General features: G+C 40.8%; 1 protein-coding gene across 4 annotated transcripts in view; it reads right to left on the bottom strand.

Annotated features, from left to right (window-relative positions):
• myot (myotilin) overlaps positions 1-15,520 on the bottom strand; it is a 51,228-nt gene that overhangs the window by 33,201 nt on the left and 2,507 nt on the right. For 2 of the 4 annotated variants that reach the window (XM_031280103.2, XM_036005832.1), the window contains exons 2-7: positions 7,538-7,590; positions 6,812-6,983; positions 6,469-6,531; positions 6,138-6,279; positions 3,785-3,808; positions 915-1,034 (exon numbers count right to left, since the gene is read on the bottom strand). In XM_031280103.2, coding sequence (XP_031135963.2) covers positions 915-1,034; positions 3,785-3,808; positions 6,138-6,279; positions 6,469-6,531; positions 6,812-6,983; positions 7,538-7,545 — 529 coding nt within the window. In that variant the 5' untranslated portion in view covers positions 7,546-7,590. Of the gene's footprint in view, positions 1-914; positions 1,035-3,784; positions 3,809-6,137; positions 6,280-6,468; positions 6,532-6,811; positions 6,984-7,537; positions 7,591-9,737; positions 9,906-13,077; positions 13,137-15,520 lie in introns of all 4 variants that reach the window. The other 2 variants (XM_031280105.2, XM_036005833.1) reach the window with 2 other exon arrangements.

Consider the following 15,520-nt stretch of genomic DNA (forward strand, 5'->3'; position numbering starts at 1 on the left):
ATAATGAGGGTCCCTACATGTTAACCGGAGCATTGAGAACTTTGTAAGTGTACCGACACAGGGCTACGAGAGAGAGAGAGCTACCGGTAGTCAATGCCGCAACACAGCCTCATACTTCGGGAAACTGGTGGTGTACCTGCAGACATTGTGAAGCTATGGCCACCGAACAGTTGCGTTGCGACACCCAAAAGACACAGCATTTTGTACAGTCTGAAGATGTCCCCTCTCTGATAAACTGAGAAACTTTTTTCCATGTCCCGGAAATAAATTGGAGACGGCGACCCAGACCGGAGACCAGATGGACAGTTATCCAGTACACTAGACAACTTATGTTTTACATCGGTGCGATTATTTCAGATATATTGAGGAAATTGCTTTTGATTTTAGTTTGCATCAGCAGCTGTAAGTCATGACTGATTTTCAAGACGGCGGCCGCATGTAAACATGAACGCGAGTGTCTTTATAATTTTCCTTTTCAATAAACTGTCTGTACACTTACAAAGTTCTCAATGCGGAGGTTAATATTAAGGGCCCCTCCTTATGCTACCGTTGAAGTTTGGTGATATTTTGAGCCTTTTTAGTGGTACAAAATAGCATTTAGTTTTTACTTTCCCTGTGCCCCGAATACTAGCGTTGTAAGCTAATCAGCGGTCCGCGCTAGCTTGTTTCAAGCTACAAACACATTTGATTAGCATGAAAACATGTCCCAGAGAACGATCGAGTGGGTACACATCTTTTGTTAACCCCTAGGTTCATTTTGCACCGGAATTGTCCTTTAAGTAAAGGATATGAATACTTCTTCCACCACTGAAAGCAAGACACGACTGGTCATTGTTATTGTTTAATACAGGTCAACAGGTGAACTAGTAAAAAATAAAGTACGGTGCCATATAAACTGACATAGACTGTCTAACCATTGTAAACTTCCAGGATTGCTGAGCAGGAGACTGTGCCGAAGGAGTTGATGGCCACACATTTAAACAGACCAGAATCTTCTGGAAAGGCCTCCGTGATGACCAGTGTACACAGCTCCTCTGCAGAGGGGAACACCAGAACATAAAGGCAGTTTGTCATGGAATAAAAAGTGTCATTTCTAAACAGGATTTAAGCTGCACTGTGTCTAAATACCAATGAGGTACTCATTAACTGATGTACCGTGGTTGTATGAATGTTTGCTCCCAGTTTCATAAAAGTTGAAATAAAATCAACGAGGAACCACTCAATATACATATCAATGATTATTTTTGTTTTACAAAATCTTACATGATTGCACAAAAATTGAAGTTCAAATTATTACAGATATTTCTTCTCGCTTCCACATGGAGCCGCTAGTGTGCCAAGTGGCAGAGTCCTCAATATCAACAGTCCAACTCCAGTTCTGGAAGATTTGATTGCAGCTATACTCACTATTGGTATAAGTAGTTTGTTCAATATAGAAACACACCAGGGGCTGTTGTGAGGTGCTGATCAGTGGAAGTAGACTGGAAAGTAACACACAGTCTGGCTCCATATATGCATTTCTTTATTTATTGTTATGACGTGTCGGCCCTCCGGCCTTCTTCAGAATAATAAACAGAGAAATGCATTATGGAGCCAGAGTGTGCAACACTTTTTTTTCTTACTTAGTAGTTGTTTGTTTGTTATATGTGAAAGACACATGAACTGTAAACTATTTTCAGTTAAGCATTTTTCACCCCCACTGATGGCAATTCTGAGAACTAGATAAAAAGTATAATATATAATATATATATCAATGAATATCATGTACCACCATATACCAGTCCAATAGCTTAATACCAGGGTGTCCCAACCTCTTTGGGTAGTGATCCGTTAAAGCTATAGTGCGTAGTTTCTGCCGCCCCCGATAAGGAATTCAAAGCAATGACAACAAAACTATCGTCGCGTCCACATGATACAAGCCTTCCGTGATCGCGCACCACCCCCACCCCCACCCCCACCCCTCCTCCACGCAGTTGCTAGTAGCCAAGGAGCAGAGATGTATAGTAACGAACTTACTTGTACTTAAGTACTAAAAGGCTGTATCTGTACTCTACTGGAGTATTATTTTTTTCTCCTACTTCCACTTTTACTTCAGTACATATTTTCGATAAGTTTAATACTTTTACTCCAATACATTTTTTATGTGCTGGATCGTTACTCGTTACAATTATAAAAATGTTACGAATCATTCCAAACCCACATTATCAGTGCCAGAGCGGTAGATGGCTCTGTCACCAGGTTTGATGAAGCTGGCTCATCATTGAGCGAATCAAGCGATCAAGCTGTCTTATAAGAAGACCGCGCATGCTCCTGTAGTGTATGAGCATTCTATAACTTTCTATAAACTTTGCACTAAAGGTTTGTTATAAGGGAGTCCTATGAAACTCACCCTACTGTTGTTGAAAACATCTAGAAACTGTTAACATGAGCAGAGGTCCCCCCAAGACAGAAGAGACCTTTTTTGGAGCTATGCCGGATAAAAGGCATCTATTGGTCAGTCCTCTGGTCCAATGATATACTTACAAATATCACGTCCTATGTTAATACAATGTATAGATACATATACTGTGTTCACACAAAGAAAAGGCAGAACGACTTTTTGGAAGAATTCGGGTTGGTCGTTCTCCAAACTCTCTGCAGGAGTTTGTAAAATTGATGCTGAATCTCTGATTGTAATAAACCTTTTTATAATCGAGAGCAGTGTCAACGAAGTTCCTTCTCCACACATCAACAACGCAGTGCTGCAACTAAATATACCACACTCCCGTTCTGCCTTTCGCTCTGCTGCCTGCCTGCATTGGAAGAACCAGAAACACCACCTTCAACTTGGAGTGATCGTGGTGAGGGTGAGGAAGGAGACCACCCCTGGCCCTACTTAGAGTCCATGTTTTCATTTGTAGGAGTGAAAGACAATTCATATAGAATAAAGTGCCTACTCTGCCTCCCGAAGGATTGCGAAATAATGGCCTTCAAAAATTCCCTCTCGAATTTGAAGAAACATATCAAGGTAAGTTACAAATATAATACACAAATGGCACACCAGCTTGAGCTATCAGTAAGCGCTAGCTTACTAGCTACCTGCGGTTCATGACATGCTGCAGTGTTGTACATTCCTGTCCTTGTACTGCTGCTACAGCCAAAGGAATTGTGAGTGTCCTTTAGGCTAAACATTTGAAATAACTTTTGACTGCTTTTTTTAATAACTACATAACACAATACTTTTACCTTCAGTACTTGAGTAGTACATTATAAAATAAACTACTTGCAATACTTAAGTACAAAAAATGTTGAATACTTTAGTACTTCCACTTAAGTGTGGTGCTTAAAGAGAACTTCAACTTCTACTCATGTCATTTTTTTGATAGAGCACTTGTACTTTTACTCTAGTCTAGGTCTCTAGTACTTTATACATGTCTGCCAAGAAGGACACGGAGGAGTAAAAAACATGATGGACTCTTCAGAACATAGCCATACGGAGAAATACAGAAAGAATTTTGTGGAGCTGATAGTCTTAATTACCTGGTCACAGGCATGGCCTTAGGCATGAGTTGTAAGTTGTTCAACCAAAGAACAATTTTCTTTATGTAGGATTTGTCTCATAAAGATTATCAGGGTACCAAAGTGGCGAAAGAAGTATTTCACAAAACAAAACTAAAGTTCTGAAAATTGACAACAAAGCTCGAAAAAACAATTGTCTGCATCAGATTTATCTCAGGGACACACAAACGTTGAGAACCACTTCTTTTAAAAAAACATTATTGTATAACCAATATTCTGAACTTACCTGGCACTGATGTATAGCTGGCCTCTGGGAAAATAAGAAGAGACAAAAGTCATTTCTTTTTGAAGTGAACTCATCACCATATATACATCCTGAGCTGCTATACATCAGAAATATATCATTTAGTATAGCTCAACAGTACAGTGCATATTAGGGATGAATACATTTTACTTTCATGTAATAATATTGCCAGATAATGAGTCAGTTGCAGTGGTGGAAGAAGTATTCAGAACCTTTACTTAAGTAAAAGTACTAATACCACAATGTGAAAATAATCCACAACAAGTATAAGTCCTGCATTCAAAACCTTACTTAAGTACAAGTATGAAAGTATTATCTGCAAAATGCACTTAAAGTATGAAAAATAAAAGTATTCATTTTGCAGTAAAATGTTTCTTGTCAGTGGTTTACTATTATATCTGATGTTTCTGGGTAAATATAACTGCTGCATTCATTTGTACAAAGTATGTGTTGCATTTACTGCTGTAGATGTTGAAGGTTGTGCTCATTTTAACTTCTTTATATACTGTTGGGTAGTTTAATCTACAGCAATGCATCATATTCTATAAGATCATCATATGTTTGTAGCGTTGCTGTCCTGTAAGAACCACGTATCTCTAAAAAAAGTTTTAGAACTTTTCACGGTGTCAGAAAAACAGCCCTGTTTTCAGCTTTGTGGCGATGCATTTTCCAGCTGCTAGTGATTTTTTTGTGAAGCCTTTTCTTTATTTTCTGAGCCCAGTAGATGGTGCTTTCTGTTCAACAAAGGGTTGAAAGCACACTTAGAGTGCTCATATTATGCTTTTTGGCTTTTGCCCTTTCCTTTGTTTGTGCATGTAATAGGTTTACAAAGTGAAAAAGCCCAAAGTCCACCCCAAAGGGACTTACCATCTCCAACAGAAAACACTGTTCACAAACTGCTCCAAACAGCTCTATTGTAGTCCAGCCTTTACTTCAGAGACAAACGTGGTCACTTTGGAACACACGTTATAATGCTCACCTAGCTGCTAGCGTGGCACGCCCTCATACTCTGCTTCTGACTGGCTAGTAGTCCTTACCTAGCTACTGAGCATGTGCGACTCCCAACAAAGATGGAACAGAAGTGTGATGCCTCACTTTGTAGCTAAAACAGAGAGCTCAACACACAGGGTGAAAAGAGGAGCTGCAGCAATGTGCAGTACAACAAATATATGGTGTTTTTTGAAAATTAAACCATGTAAACCTATTCTGATATAACCTCTAAATACAATTATGAACCTGAAAATGACCATAATATGAGCACTTTAAACATCCACTCCTTCAGGCTTTTTCTTTAAACCAAAAGCACTGATTATGCATCACTTCTATCACTGGACTCCCGCCGGATTGTTTAGAGTTGGTCTAAAAAACACACTAAATTGTTGGAAATGTAAGACGGCCAATTACTTCATGTCCTATGGTCCTGTGATAAGGTCCAGGATTTTTGGACTGGGATACATGATAACCTATGTCTGATAGCAGGGACCCAGGTTCAAGATGATATGTTCGGGGAGATGGGTAAATCCTAAGCAGGATGGATAAGCACATTAGAAGCTGGGTCCAGACTAGTTTAATGATGACCAGACAGATTATTTTAAGAGGATGGAAGAATGAAGGGGTGCCATCAATCCAGGAGTGGGCTTGTGAGATGGCTGAGGTGGCGGCGTCATTTAAAAGGTTTGCCAGATTGGATGTCTACACTAGAAAATGGGGGAAGTACCTGAGCTTTCTGGAAGCTTTGTGCCTATGGTGTTGTCATTTATACATATGTTTATTTGGTCTATGGTTAATGGTTTATTGTCTATTTTACTATTTTGTTGAATGGAATATTGTAGTTACTGTGTCAACTTTCCTTGATTTTTGTCTGAATGGGTGGTGATGACGAGGGTGGGGTGGGGGGGTGTATGTTGTATAAAAGCACCATCTAGTTTGGTCACATAGATAGATAGATAGATAGATATATAGATAGATAGACAGATAGATATATACTTTATTGATCCCCAAGGGGAAATTCTAGGTCCCAGTAGCTAAGACCCAGTAGATAAGACATCACACACAACATACACATACATCACAAACAGGATGATAAAATAACAAATCCACATGAATAATATGGACAATAAAAGAAAAGATACTAAATAAAAAATCCACATGAATGTACTATAAGGGATGTATAAGCATGAGACGCTTGCAGTGCCAGGGCAGGGACTGACCCTGTGATTCAGTATGCATGGTAAAGTGCTCTATGAGAGTGTGTGTCATGGTGGTAGTGTAAATAAGTAGTTCATATGGACATCACTACAGTCTGACCCCAACCCACAGCCAAACACACACTCACTCTTGCGTAGTATCCTGAAATCATCCGAGTCCAGGACTTGCTCGTCCTCTCTATACCACATAACCTGCAGGGGAGGAGTTCCCCTCAGTCTGCACTCCAGGACCACCAGCTGGCCATTCACTGTGGACACGTCATGGAGGCCCTGCAGAGGGGGGAGTGGGATAATTTACAGTATTACATATAATCTCTGTAAGGCAAGACAATATATTTATTTAACACAGTTCATATACAAAGGCAATTCAAATTGCTTTAGATAAGCATTTCACATACAAAGCAAATACAACATAAATCATAAAAAACAATCATAAAAACAAAGCCAAAACACCTTTACCTTAACAAAAGTAGGAGCCACTCCATTCCCTGAGTACTGTTGATTGTAGATGGGACTCTGAGTCTGGAGATGGAAAATAATACATTTCATTTATGTTGTGTAACAATCATTTTTATTTGATCTTGGTAGAAGCATGCTGCATGCTTATTGGCTTACTGACAGTGATGAGATTTACTCCTGAAGTATTGAAATTAGGTATTGAATGACAAGGCATTTTTCAATACTCAATACTATGAAGGTAATTTGGTCGGTGCCTAAAAAGTATTGAATTCGGTACTACCCAGCCCTGGTTAAGAGTGTGTCAGAGTGTGTGAGTGGGGGTCCTGGTACTGGGTGTAGTTACCCTCTGAGGGCTGACACCCAGCGGCTGCACCAGGCTGGAGTGTCTCTGAGCCAGGGCGCTGGAGGAAGTGGACGAGGAGCTGGAGGAGAGCTCTCGAGAGGAGGATGCAGAGGAGGAGGAGGAGGAGATTGTCAGGGACATGGTGCTGGTCTTCTTCTGCACCCTCTGGACGCTGCACAGGCACATATCAGCACGTGATACATTTATTAGGAATGATTTGGAAACAAATTGTATCTGCTTATGTTTGCTGTTTTCCTGGGCACTTCACTTGGTAACTGTCTAGCCTGAGGAACAGTGTGTGTGTGTGTGTGTGTGTGTGTGTGTGTGTGTGTGTGTGTGTGTGTGTGTGTGTGTGTGTGTGTGTGTGTGTGTTTTCATAATTATACATCTTATATTCCATCCTATACATCCTGTGTGTGTGTGTGTGTGTGTGTGTGTGTGTGTGTGTGTATGTGTGTGTGTTTTCATAATTATACATCTTATATTCCATCCAATACATCCTGTGTGTGTGTGTGTGTGTGTGTGTGTGTGTGTGTGTGTCTGTGCGTGAGTTTGTTTTCATAATTATACATCTTATATTCCATCCAATACATCTTTTATACTGCACTTCTCAATATTAGCTTGAAGTGAGTTTTCACTTCCACAAAGGTTTTTGTGCATTTAGTTTTGACACAAGGTTTATTATTTATGCGTGTAAGTGTTCATGCGTGTGCAGGTGTAACTTACTGAGCCATGTTTCAGGCGTTCCAGGAGGCGGTGACTGAGGCGGTTTTTACTCTCTACAAACATAGAAGCAGAGTGTCAGACAAGTTACACTCTCTCCTACCACACATTTTTTATCATAGTATTATGAAGCTCAGCATAAGTTCATTCAGGAAGACTACTGTGCGTCACATTTTTCTCTCTCCCGACCTAATCTGCTGCATTGTCAATCAGCTGAATGTGGGCGTTTACTCTTTCAGTCTTTCAGTTGTTCCAGTGCCGCCGGAAATTCCTCCGGATGTCTTTCTTTCTGGACGGATGTCCGTTACCTTCCTCTTTCTTTGTGTTGGAATTTTAAACTCCGGTCGACTATGAGGACTATGGTTAACTGCTCCTCAGATCTCTGCAGGGTAAATCCAGACAGCTAGCTAGACTATCTGTCCAATCTGAGTTTTCTGTTGCACGACTAAAACAACCTTTGAACGTACACATGTTCCACCAAAACAAGTTCCTTCCCGAGGCTATTTTGCAGAGGCACCGTTGCTCCGTCCAATTGTGATTGGTTCCAAGAAAAGCCAATAAACCAGAGCACGTTTTTCTCCCATCCCGGAATGTTAGGTGGACTAGCCAGACCCTCCTCTGCAGCGCTGTGAAAGAAGGTCTGGCAATGCGAGACTACTAACATACCAACCTTTTATGCACCATGTTCATTAAACTTATTTCACTCTTAAATGAAGTCCTTCCTGATTGAAATAGAACCTGAGTGTAACTGCCAACACCCAGGTGTGAATATATTCATCTCTATAAATAATAAGTATGGGTTTGAGAGCATGCGTGATCCAGGAGTTTTCTGCATGGTGAGGAAATGCAGTAGAATGCCATGCTTAGTTACATGCAATTACAAGGGAGCGAAATCTTGGAGAAGTAAAATGCTCTCTTCTACCTAAACATATACTCCCTTTCCCCCCAGTGTCTGACATTACATAACACTGCTGTTGTTATGAGCAGTTTCTACAGTATCCGTTTTTATGGAAGTGAACAGGTGTGCAGCAGGTAGACCCTGAAAAAAAGCACACATGAGATGCATGGGAAGAAATCTACAGTGTGTCTGCAGTTTAGGTATTGCAGGACTGTTGTATTGGATTGTTCAGGTTACTCAGTGTGTACCACTGCAGAGTTATATAAAGTATTTGTGCCTTGATTCTGAGCGCGTACAGAAAATTATCTTTTGCAAGCACATAAATTACAACGCAAATGAGAAAAACTATAATCCTACAAAGAAGGGTCATGGAAGGCTTGTATCATGTGGATGTTCTGAGAGAAACTACGTACTATAGCTTTATATAGCTGTCCCACCACACACTCAAACACAAATGCTATCTGAAAAGCCAATCTGGCTATCCTTCTGGCGTGAGATCCATTGTTAACAAAATGCTAGTGGAACCCAGTGGGATCACTGAAAAACACGTTATTTCACAAATAAGAGAAGATAACCAAACAGAGAAACACAGATTCAAACCAACATATCTGACACATGAAGACAAAACATATAAAATTAAACTAAACAATTAATAGCATGTAACATACTCAGCATCGGCTGAAGCTTGACACAGGATACAAATGATAAAAGCATGCAATTAAACAATGCGTTAACTGGAGTGAAGAGTACAAGAATACATAAAGTGTGGAAGCCAAAGTATGCTGTTTGTATAAAGATAAGTGAAGAGACCAGTTTGCAGTCTTACTTATGAAAACTGTAGTTCACAAAAGAAACATGGCTACCTCGATATCCAAATCCCATTTTCAACCAGTTTCTCTGTGTATTGATGCAGCAATACGGCAAATGCATATGCTGAAAAGTGCATGTATCTAGACGTCATCTTAACGCACGTTCAGTCGTACCTTTATCATCGTCTGATGTTGTAACATGTAACAGAAGCTACACCTCAATAACTCTCAGGATGATTGCTTTGCTTCGGGAAAAAACAACAAACTTCGAGCTAGCAAGCCACACGCTGAAAAATGGCAAGTTTTAAAGAAAATATGGAGCGTGTATTAAGGCAGGCCTGCTTGGTTTGTTTGGTGAATAATTGTAAAGATTTACCAAGAATATGTTTTACAGCATTTACAAACTAATAACTGGGACGTTTTGGGACGGATTGCAAACGGAGATACACTGGCAAATTACGTTTAACCATGTATCCAGCTAATTCCTAAAGCTCACTTTACTGTATTATGTGAAGAGTTAACTTCATTTTCTTTCGTTTTCTTTCGCCGGGTGAAAATGTTCCACCAAAACAAGTTCCTTCCCGACAACGAGACTACTTTGCAGAGCCACCGTCGCTGTGTGCCTAACCTGGAGTGTGGAGTATCCAGAAATTACTCCACAGTGCTGTGGGAATAGGTCTGGCAATGCGAGGATACCACACACACACACACACACACACACACACACACACACACACACACACACACACACACATACATATGAGCACACATGCACACACAGAGAATGTCACAGTTATGTCAACTTTCAGGCCAGGAAGGGAACTGTTCAAATCTAACCCAACAGATCCTGCCCATGACACTTCTCTTTCAAAGCCAGGCCAGCCAATGTATCACTTCCTATGTACCAGATCACTAAGTGTGTCCATCATGTCACTTTGTTTAGCAATAGTATGGGGTATTGCAGCTAATCATTCTGCACCTAAAAGACCCCCACAGATCCCAGCCTGCTGCGCTCTGTGGCTCTGTCCTGGGCCCCGAGAAGGAGCTGGCAGAGAAGGCTAAGGTTCAGGTTTCCAGGCTAAATTAAACTCGGCCACCTCCTGAGCACAGCCAAGACTCTCTGACCTGAGATAAATCTCTGTGTCTCCATTAAAAAGACACAAACAGACAAACAGTGGAGGGTAAAACTCTCCCTAAAACCCTAACCCTAAGTACTGCTCTGTCTTTAACCTCCTTTATTTGAGTTTTTCCTCTCTGTCTGTCTGTTATCGCAACACTAAGATCATCATAGACTAAACACTGTCTAAACCAGATGATCACAGTGTAAGAAAAAATAGCCGCAGCATGTACAACATCCATGTGTACATCCAGTTTCCCCCTCAGATAATCAGTCCCAGCAGGTGTGTTTGTGTGTGTACCTTCGTTAAAGCCTCCTGTTGATAAAACAGCAGCTGCTGCTGAACCGCTCGTATCAATTGTCTCTTGGTTATATAACAGAAGGATTTATAGCAGCGGCAACAAGCTGCATTCACACATCATCTTTAATCTGTTGCCTGTCATGCAACAGATGGATAGAGACATGCGGGAAGTGGTGGACAAGCTCAATTGCGACCCAAACAAGCACACAATGTTTATAATATAAAATCAAGGTGCAGTAAATGTTCCAATTAAAGGGTTACTCCAGCAATTTCTTTATTGCATTGCTATAAAGTTGGGGATGTCACAAGATACAGATTAAAACAATAATGGACAAAATCAAAGCAGCAGCGGAACAGATATCCTGACATTTAGTCTTTGGTATGGGTCAATCTCCCAAAACACTGGGGCTGCGTCCAAAATCGTTTTCTATGCACTACATACTCACTATACAGTATGTATAGTATCGTTCAACATACTGTAGCGACCCTGCAGGACTAACATAGACTCTTGGGGAGTTCGTTGGGGGAAGATGTTGCCCTAGTTCAGTTGATAGGTCAGGTTCAGAAAGTGGGAGAGCGGCGAGAAGGAAAGTGAGAGTCACCCCCAGCGTGAACGTAATCCCAGTTAAAGGTCCCATGGCATGAAAATGTCACTTTATGAGTTTTTTTAACATTAATATGAGTTCCCCCAGCCTGCCTATGGTCCCCCAGTGGCTACAAATGGCGATAGATGTAAACCGAGCCCTGGGTACCCTGCTCTGCTTTTGAGAAAATGAAAGCTCAGATGGGCCAATCTGGAATCTTCCCTTTATGACGTCATAAGGGGAAAGGTTACCTCCCCTTTCTCTGTTTTGCCCGCCCAGAGAATTTGGCCCGCCCATGAGAAAGAGAGAGACATCATGGCTTGCAAACAAGCGAAGCATGACAGTTGATCAAGGCCACACCCCCACCCTCCACCTTGCCCCCCCCTCTCCTCCTCAATAGCATTTAAAGCTACAGACACAGAAATGGCACATCCTAAGGAAAGCTCATTGTGAGACTGGCTCTAGTGGCTGTAATTCTGCACCAAGGCTGAATTTTGGGAAAGAGACTTCAGATACAGTATTAGGGGACCACTAAGGCCTGTATAAAAGAGACTTCAGATACAGTATTAGGGGACCACTGAGGCCTATATAAAAGAGACTTCAGATACAGTATTAGGGGACCACTAAGGTCTATATAAAAGAGACTTCAGATACAGTATTAGGGGACCACTAATTGCCTATATAAAAACATCCACCTTTAAGCTAACTAGCTAGTTTATGTGGACTTTTCACGGGATTCTTCCGTGGGCCCATCATGGAATGTTTTGCGATTCTGTGAACCTGCCACAGATTTTGAGTTAAGGGGCCGTGTTCATTTCACAGAATTCTGTGAGATCAGGTTGGTGTGATGCAATGTGCTCTATCTCTATTGCCAGATAATGCTTAAATTACTGGAAAAGGTAAACAAGTCAAAAGATAAGACACAATCACAGATTTTTAATATGTATTGTTTTGAATGAGTAGGACCTTTATGCTGTTTGCATGTCACACTGTCTAATAGTCATTCGACTAGTCAAAAATGGAAAGTTCAGGATTTGAATTGATCATTTTTACTTAGTTACTAGTCACTTAGTGCTACAGTAAAATATAATGTCTTCTGATAAAGGTGGACAACTACAGAGCCCCTAAAGGGACATGGGGATTAACATCATGTTAGCAGTAATCTCATGCTCACAAAAAAAAGTGTCTTGTGCGAACGAGTAAAAAATAAAAATTCCCCATATCCCTTAAGGGGCTCCGTAGAAAACAAATTCAGCCTGCAAATACACAACATAACACAACAAACAAATGTGCTGATATTGCAGAGGAGTGTTTTGACCTATGATACAATTAAGAGTAATGGCTGGTATTTTTATTACTGCGTATCCTCCTGGGACGATTTTCAGCATCCCACCTGTTCTGCTACACAGGAAAGAGAGGCTGCACTTTCTCTAACATTCAGAGTTGCATATTAGAGTGTTTCCGAAGGCAGAGCCACCTGTTCTCACCAGACATGAGGGAGTGAGATGTTCAGGCTGAGTCATGGTGAGGAACTTTCCTACATACACGGTAAAGTGTTCAGAATCTGGCGGGATAGACAGACAGAAAGATGGAGGAAAACACTGCAAGGTGATTAATTTCTTAGGGGTTGCCATAGAAATATCCTCTCGCCTGCATCACTTTGGTTTAATCGATTCCATACATTAACAGCAACACAAATCATATAATACTTGAATGATGAACGGTCTTGACAGATTCTGACATAAATCCTGATTGATGAAGTTGAGCTTTCAGAAGAAAAGAGGAGGAAACCAACACCAATGCCTACCCACAATCCACCAAACAAACCACCCACCGTGTAATTCCAGTCCAGCATACAACACCATGAATCCTCCAACCCCCAGCAGCTCTCAGCTGTGGACAGATTTAGCACAGCGGCGACATATTCTAGTGTTAAAAAATGTACTAGTGGGCAATCATTACATACAGTAAGTCTGTTGGCTCTTCTTTGATTGACAGGGCTTTACAATCGATGGAACAATACAATCAGACACTGCAAGAGACTTGCATCCAGTGGCCAAACAACAGTCAAACGCACAAGAACAATTCATACACAGGCAGTGTGAAACTGTGGAAAATGACAAGTGGAAGATGGGTGTTAGGATAATTATTTATCAAAGAATGGACAAAATCACTGTGGAGTTCTCTCAAAGTTTGTTTACTTGCAGCAAGTAGAGTGAGTTTACAGCACTTCAGCATATATATAAGTACAGAAAGTGACTGAAGATTGTTCACAACAGTGTCTTTTTAAAGGAGTTGGGAGTCAAGTTAGTTATTCGGTTCATGCAATCAGGCCCGGCATCTCCTCCACGTTATGCGTTCTGCCCACAGGGATACATCCTGTGCTCTTTGCAAGGTCACTCAGCTTTCATGATTAACACATGAAAGACAGAAATACTAAAACAGAAATACTAAAACAGCAGTTTGGATGCAAATGGTTTAACAAAGAAACTGAAGCAAAACCGTTCTAAGCATAATTTTTCTAACAGTGGGAAATAAAATATCAACTTTACTAAAAATGGATCACATTCTGGATTTTGGTCAGCACAAACTGTTGCTTTACTTAGTTGCAATAATAAAACTAGTGTTTTATGGTACATATGTTGGTGTTTCTTTTTTTGTTTTACTCGGTTCTTTATTTGCAATAAAGCTCAGATAATAAAACAGACTGATCTCATGAAATGGCGTATGTATGACACGGCAATTCGTATGCCATTATTGGCGTGTTATCAAGACGCATACTTGCTTTTTAGCGTGTTTATCAATGCCGTAACCCTACCCGCGTGTCACGTTTCCTAAACCCAACCGGTTGTTCTTTTCCTAAACCCAACCGTAGCTTTCTTCTCGCGATAACACGCTAAGTGGCGATAACACCCCAAGTGGCGTGTATGTTTAAGTCCGCTGTATACAGCGTAGACACACACGCGGATAGCTCAAAATACGTACAGATAACACACCACTTGGCTTAAGAAAGTGGGCGTGCATGTTTACGCGAAGTCATGATGTCATGTTGGACAGCAGCATTATGCAAATCATGGTAACTCTTTATATTAATCACTTTAATACATAATAACATCACATCCTTTTAGTTTCCTGAATATAGTTATGTAATTGAGTACTAGTTATAGGAAAAATAAAATACAAGCTCTGTTTAAAAACTGAAATGTTCATGAATTCTACATCTCTTAATGGGATACTCCTTATCCTCCATATAAGTCTAATTGTATGCTTTGCTGTAGACAAATTTGACATTTTTGCAGGTTCAGCTGACCTGCTGTGCACTGACTAAAGGAATATCTGGGTTGCACTAAATTGGAATAAAGTGAAAGGCAAAGGGAACAATGAATGTCTACATGAAAAGGTCAGGAAGTCACCAGTCATTAAGATTGATCCTCCTGATACAAAGGATATGTGTACCAGAATACACGGAAATACAACCAACTGTTGTAGATACAGTATGTCACTAAAAAATGAAAAATGCCAACCTTTTGGTGACTTTAGATGAAAAGTCAGGGGATCACCAAAGTCTTAAGAAATTCAACCTCTGGCTAACATGAATGTCTGTACGCAATTTAAATGCAAGCCATCCAATAGTTGTTGAGATATTTTAGTCTGGACCAAAGTGATGAACCGACCATCCCTTGAGCCATGCCACTAGATTGTAGACTGGGTAAACCCAGCCCGATCTGCCGGCAATTTGATTTCGCCCTGCAGCTCAGGATGGAAACCTGTACATTTATCTATCCTGCTTCCTTTACAAATCTGCGGGGACCAATCACAAACCGGCTTATCCACCTGGCGCGCTATTGGCGGGTTTAACACGATGACGATGCTCAATGGCTTCTTTAGTTTAGCAAACAAATGGCTCGAGTGGGTGTAAATACCACTCACTTTCACGTTTGTTTTGCACGACCTGCAAAAATCGCTCGATGCCATTGCTGCTTCTGCAAAACCGCTGATCAATGCTACAATTGATCAGCGGTTGGCGGGGCCGAGTTTTCGCGTCACTCTGCAAAAGTACGTCACCCGGATCGTTGGTCTGATTGGTTGAAGGACTATCCAATTGCGTACAGAGTCATTTGAACTATGCCCTTTGATCACGCCTCTTGTGCAGTAGAAAATACAGAGCAGACTCCCCAGACTAATGTTCAATCTTAAAAGATTGAGCAAGATTGGCTAAAAAGAGGCAAACAAGAAAACATCAGATCCAGTTGGTAACTTTTTGGTGATCATTTTTG

Source organism: Sander lucioperca, chromosome 1 (assembly GCF_008315115.2).
Source record: "Sander lucioperca isolate FBNREF2018 chromosome 1, SLUC_FBN_1.2, whole genome shotgun sequence".
NCBI lineage: Eukaryota > Metazoa > Chordata > Actinopteri > Perciformes > Percidae > Sander > Sander lucioperca.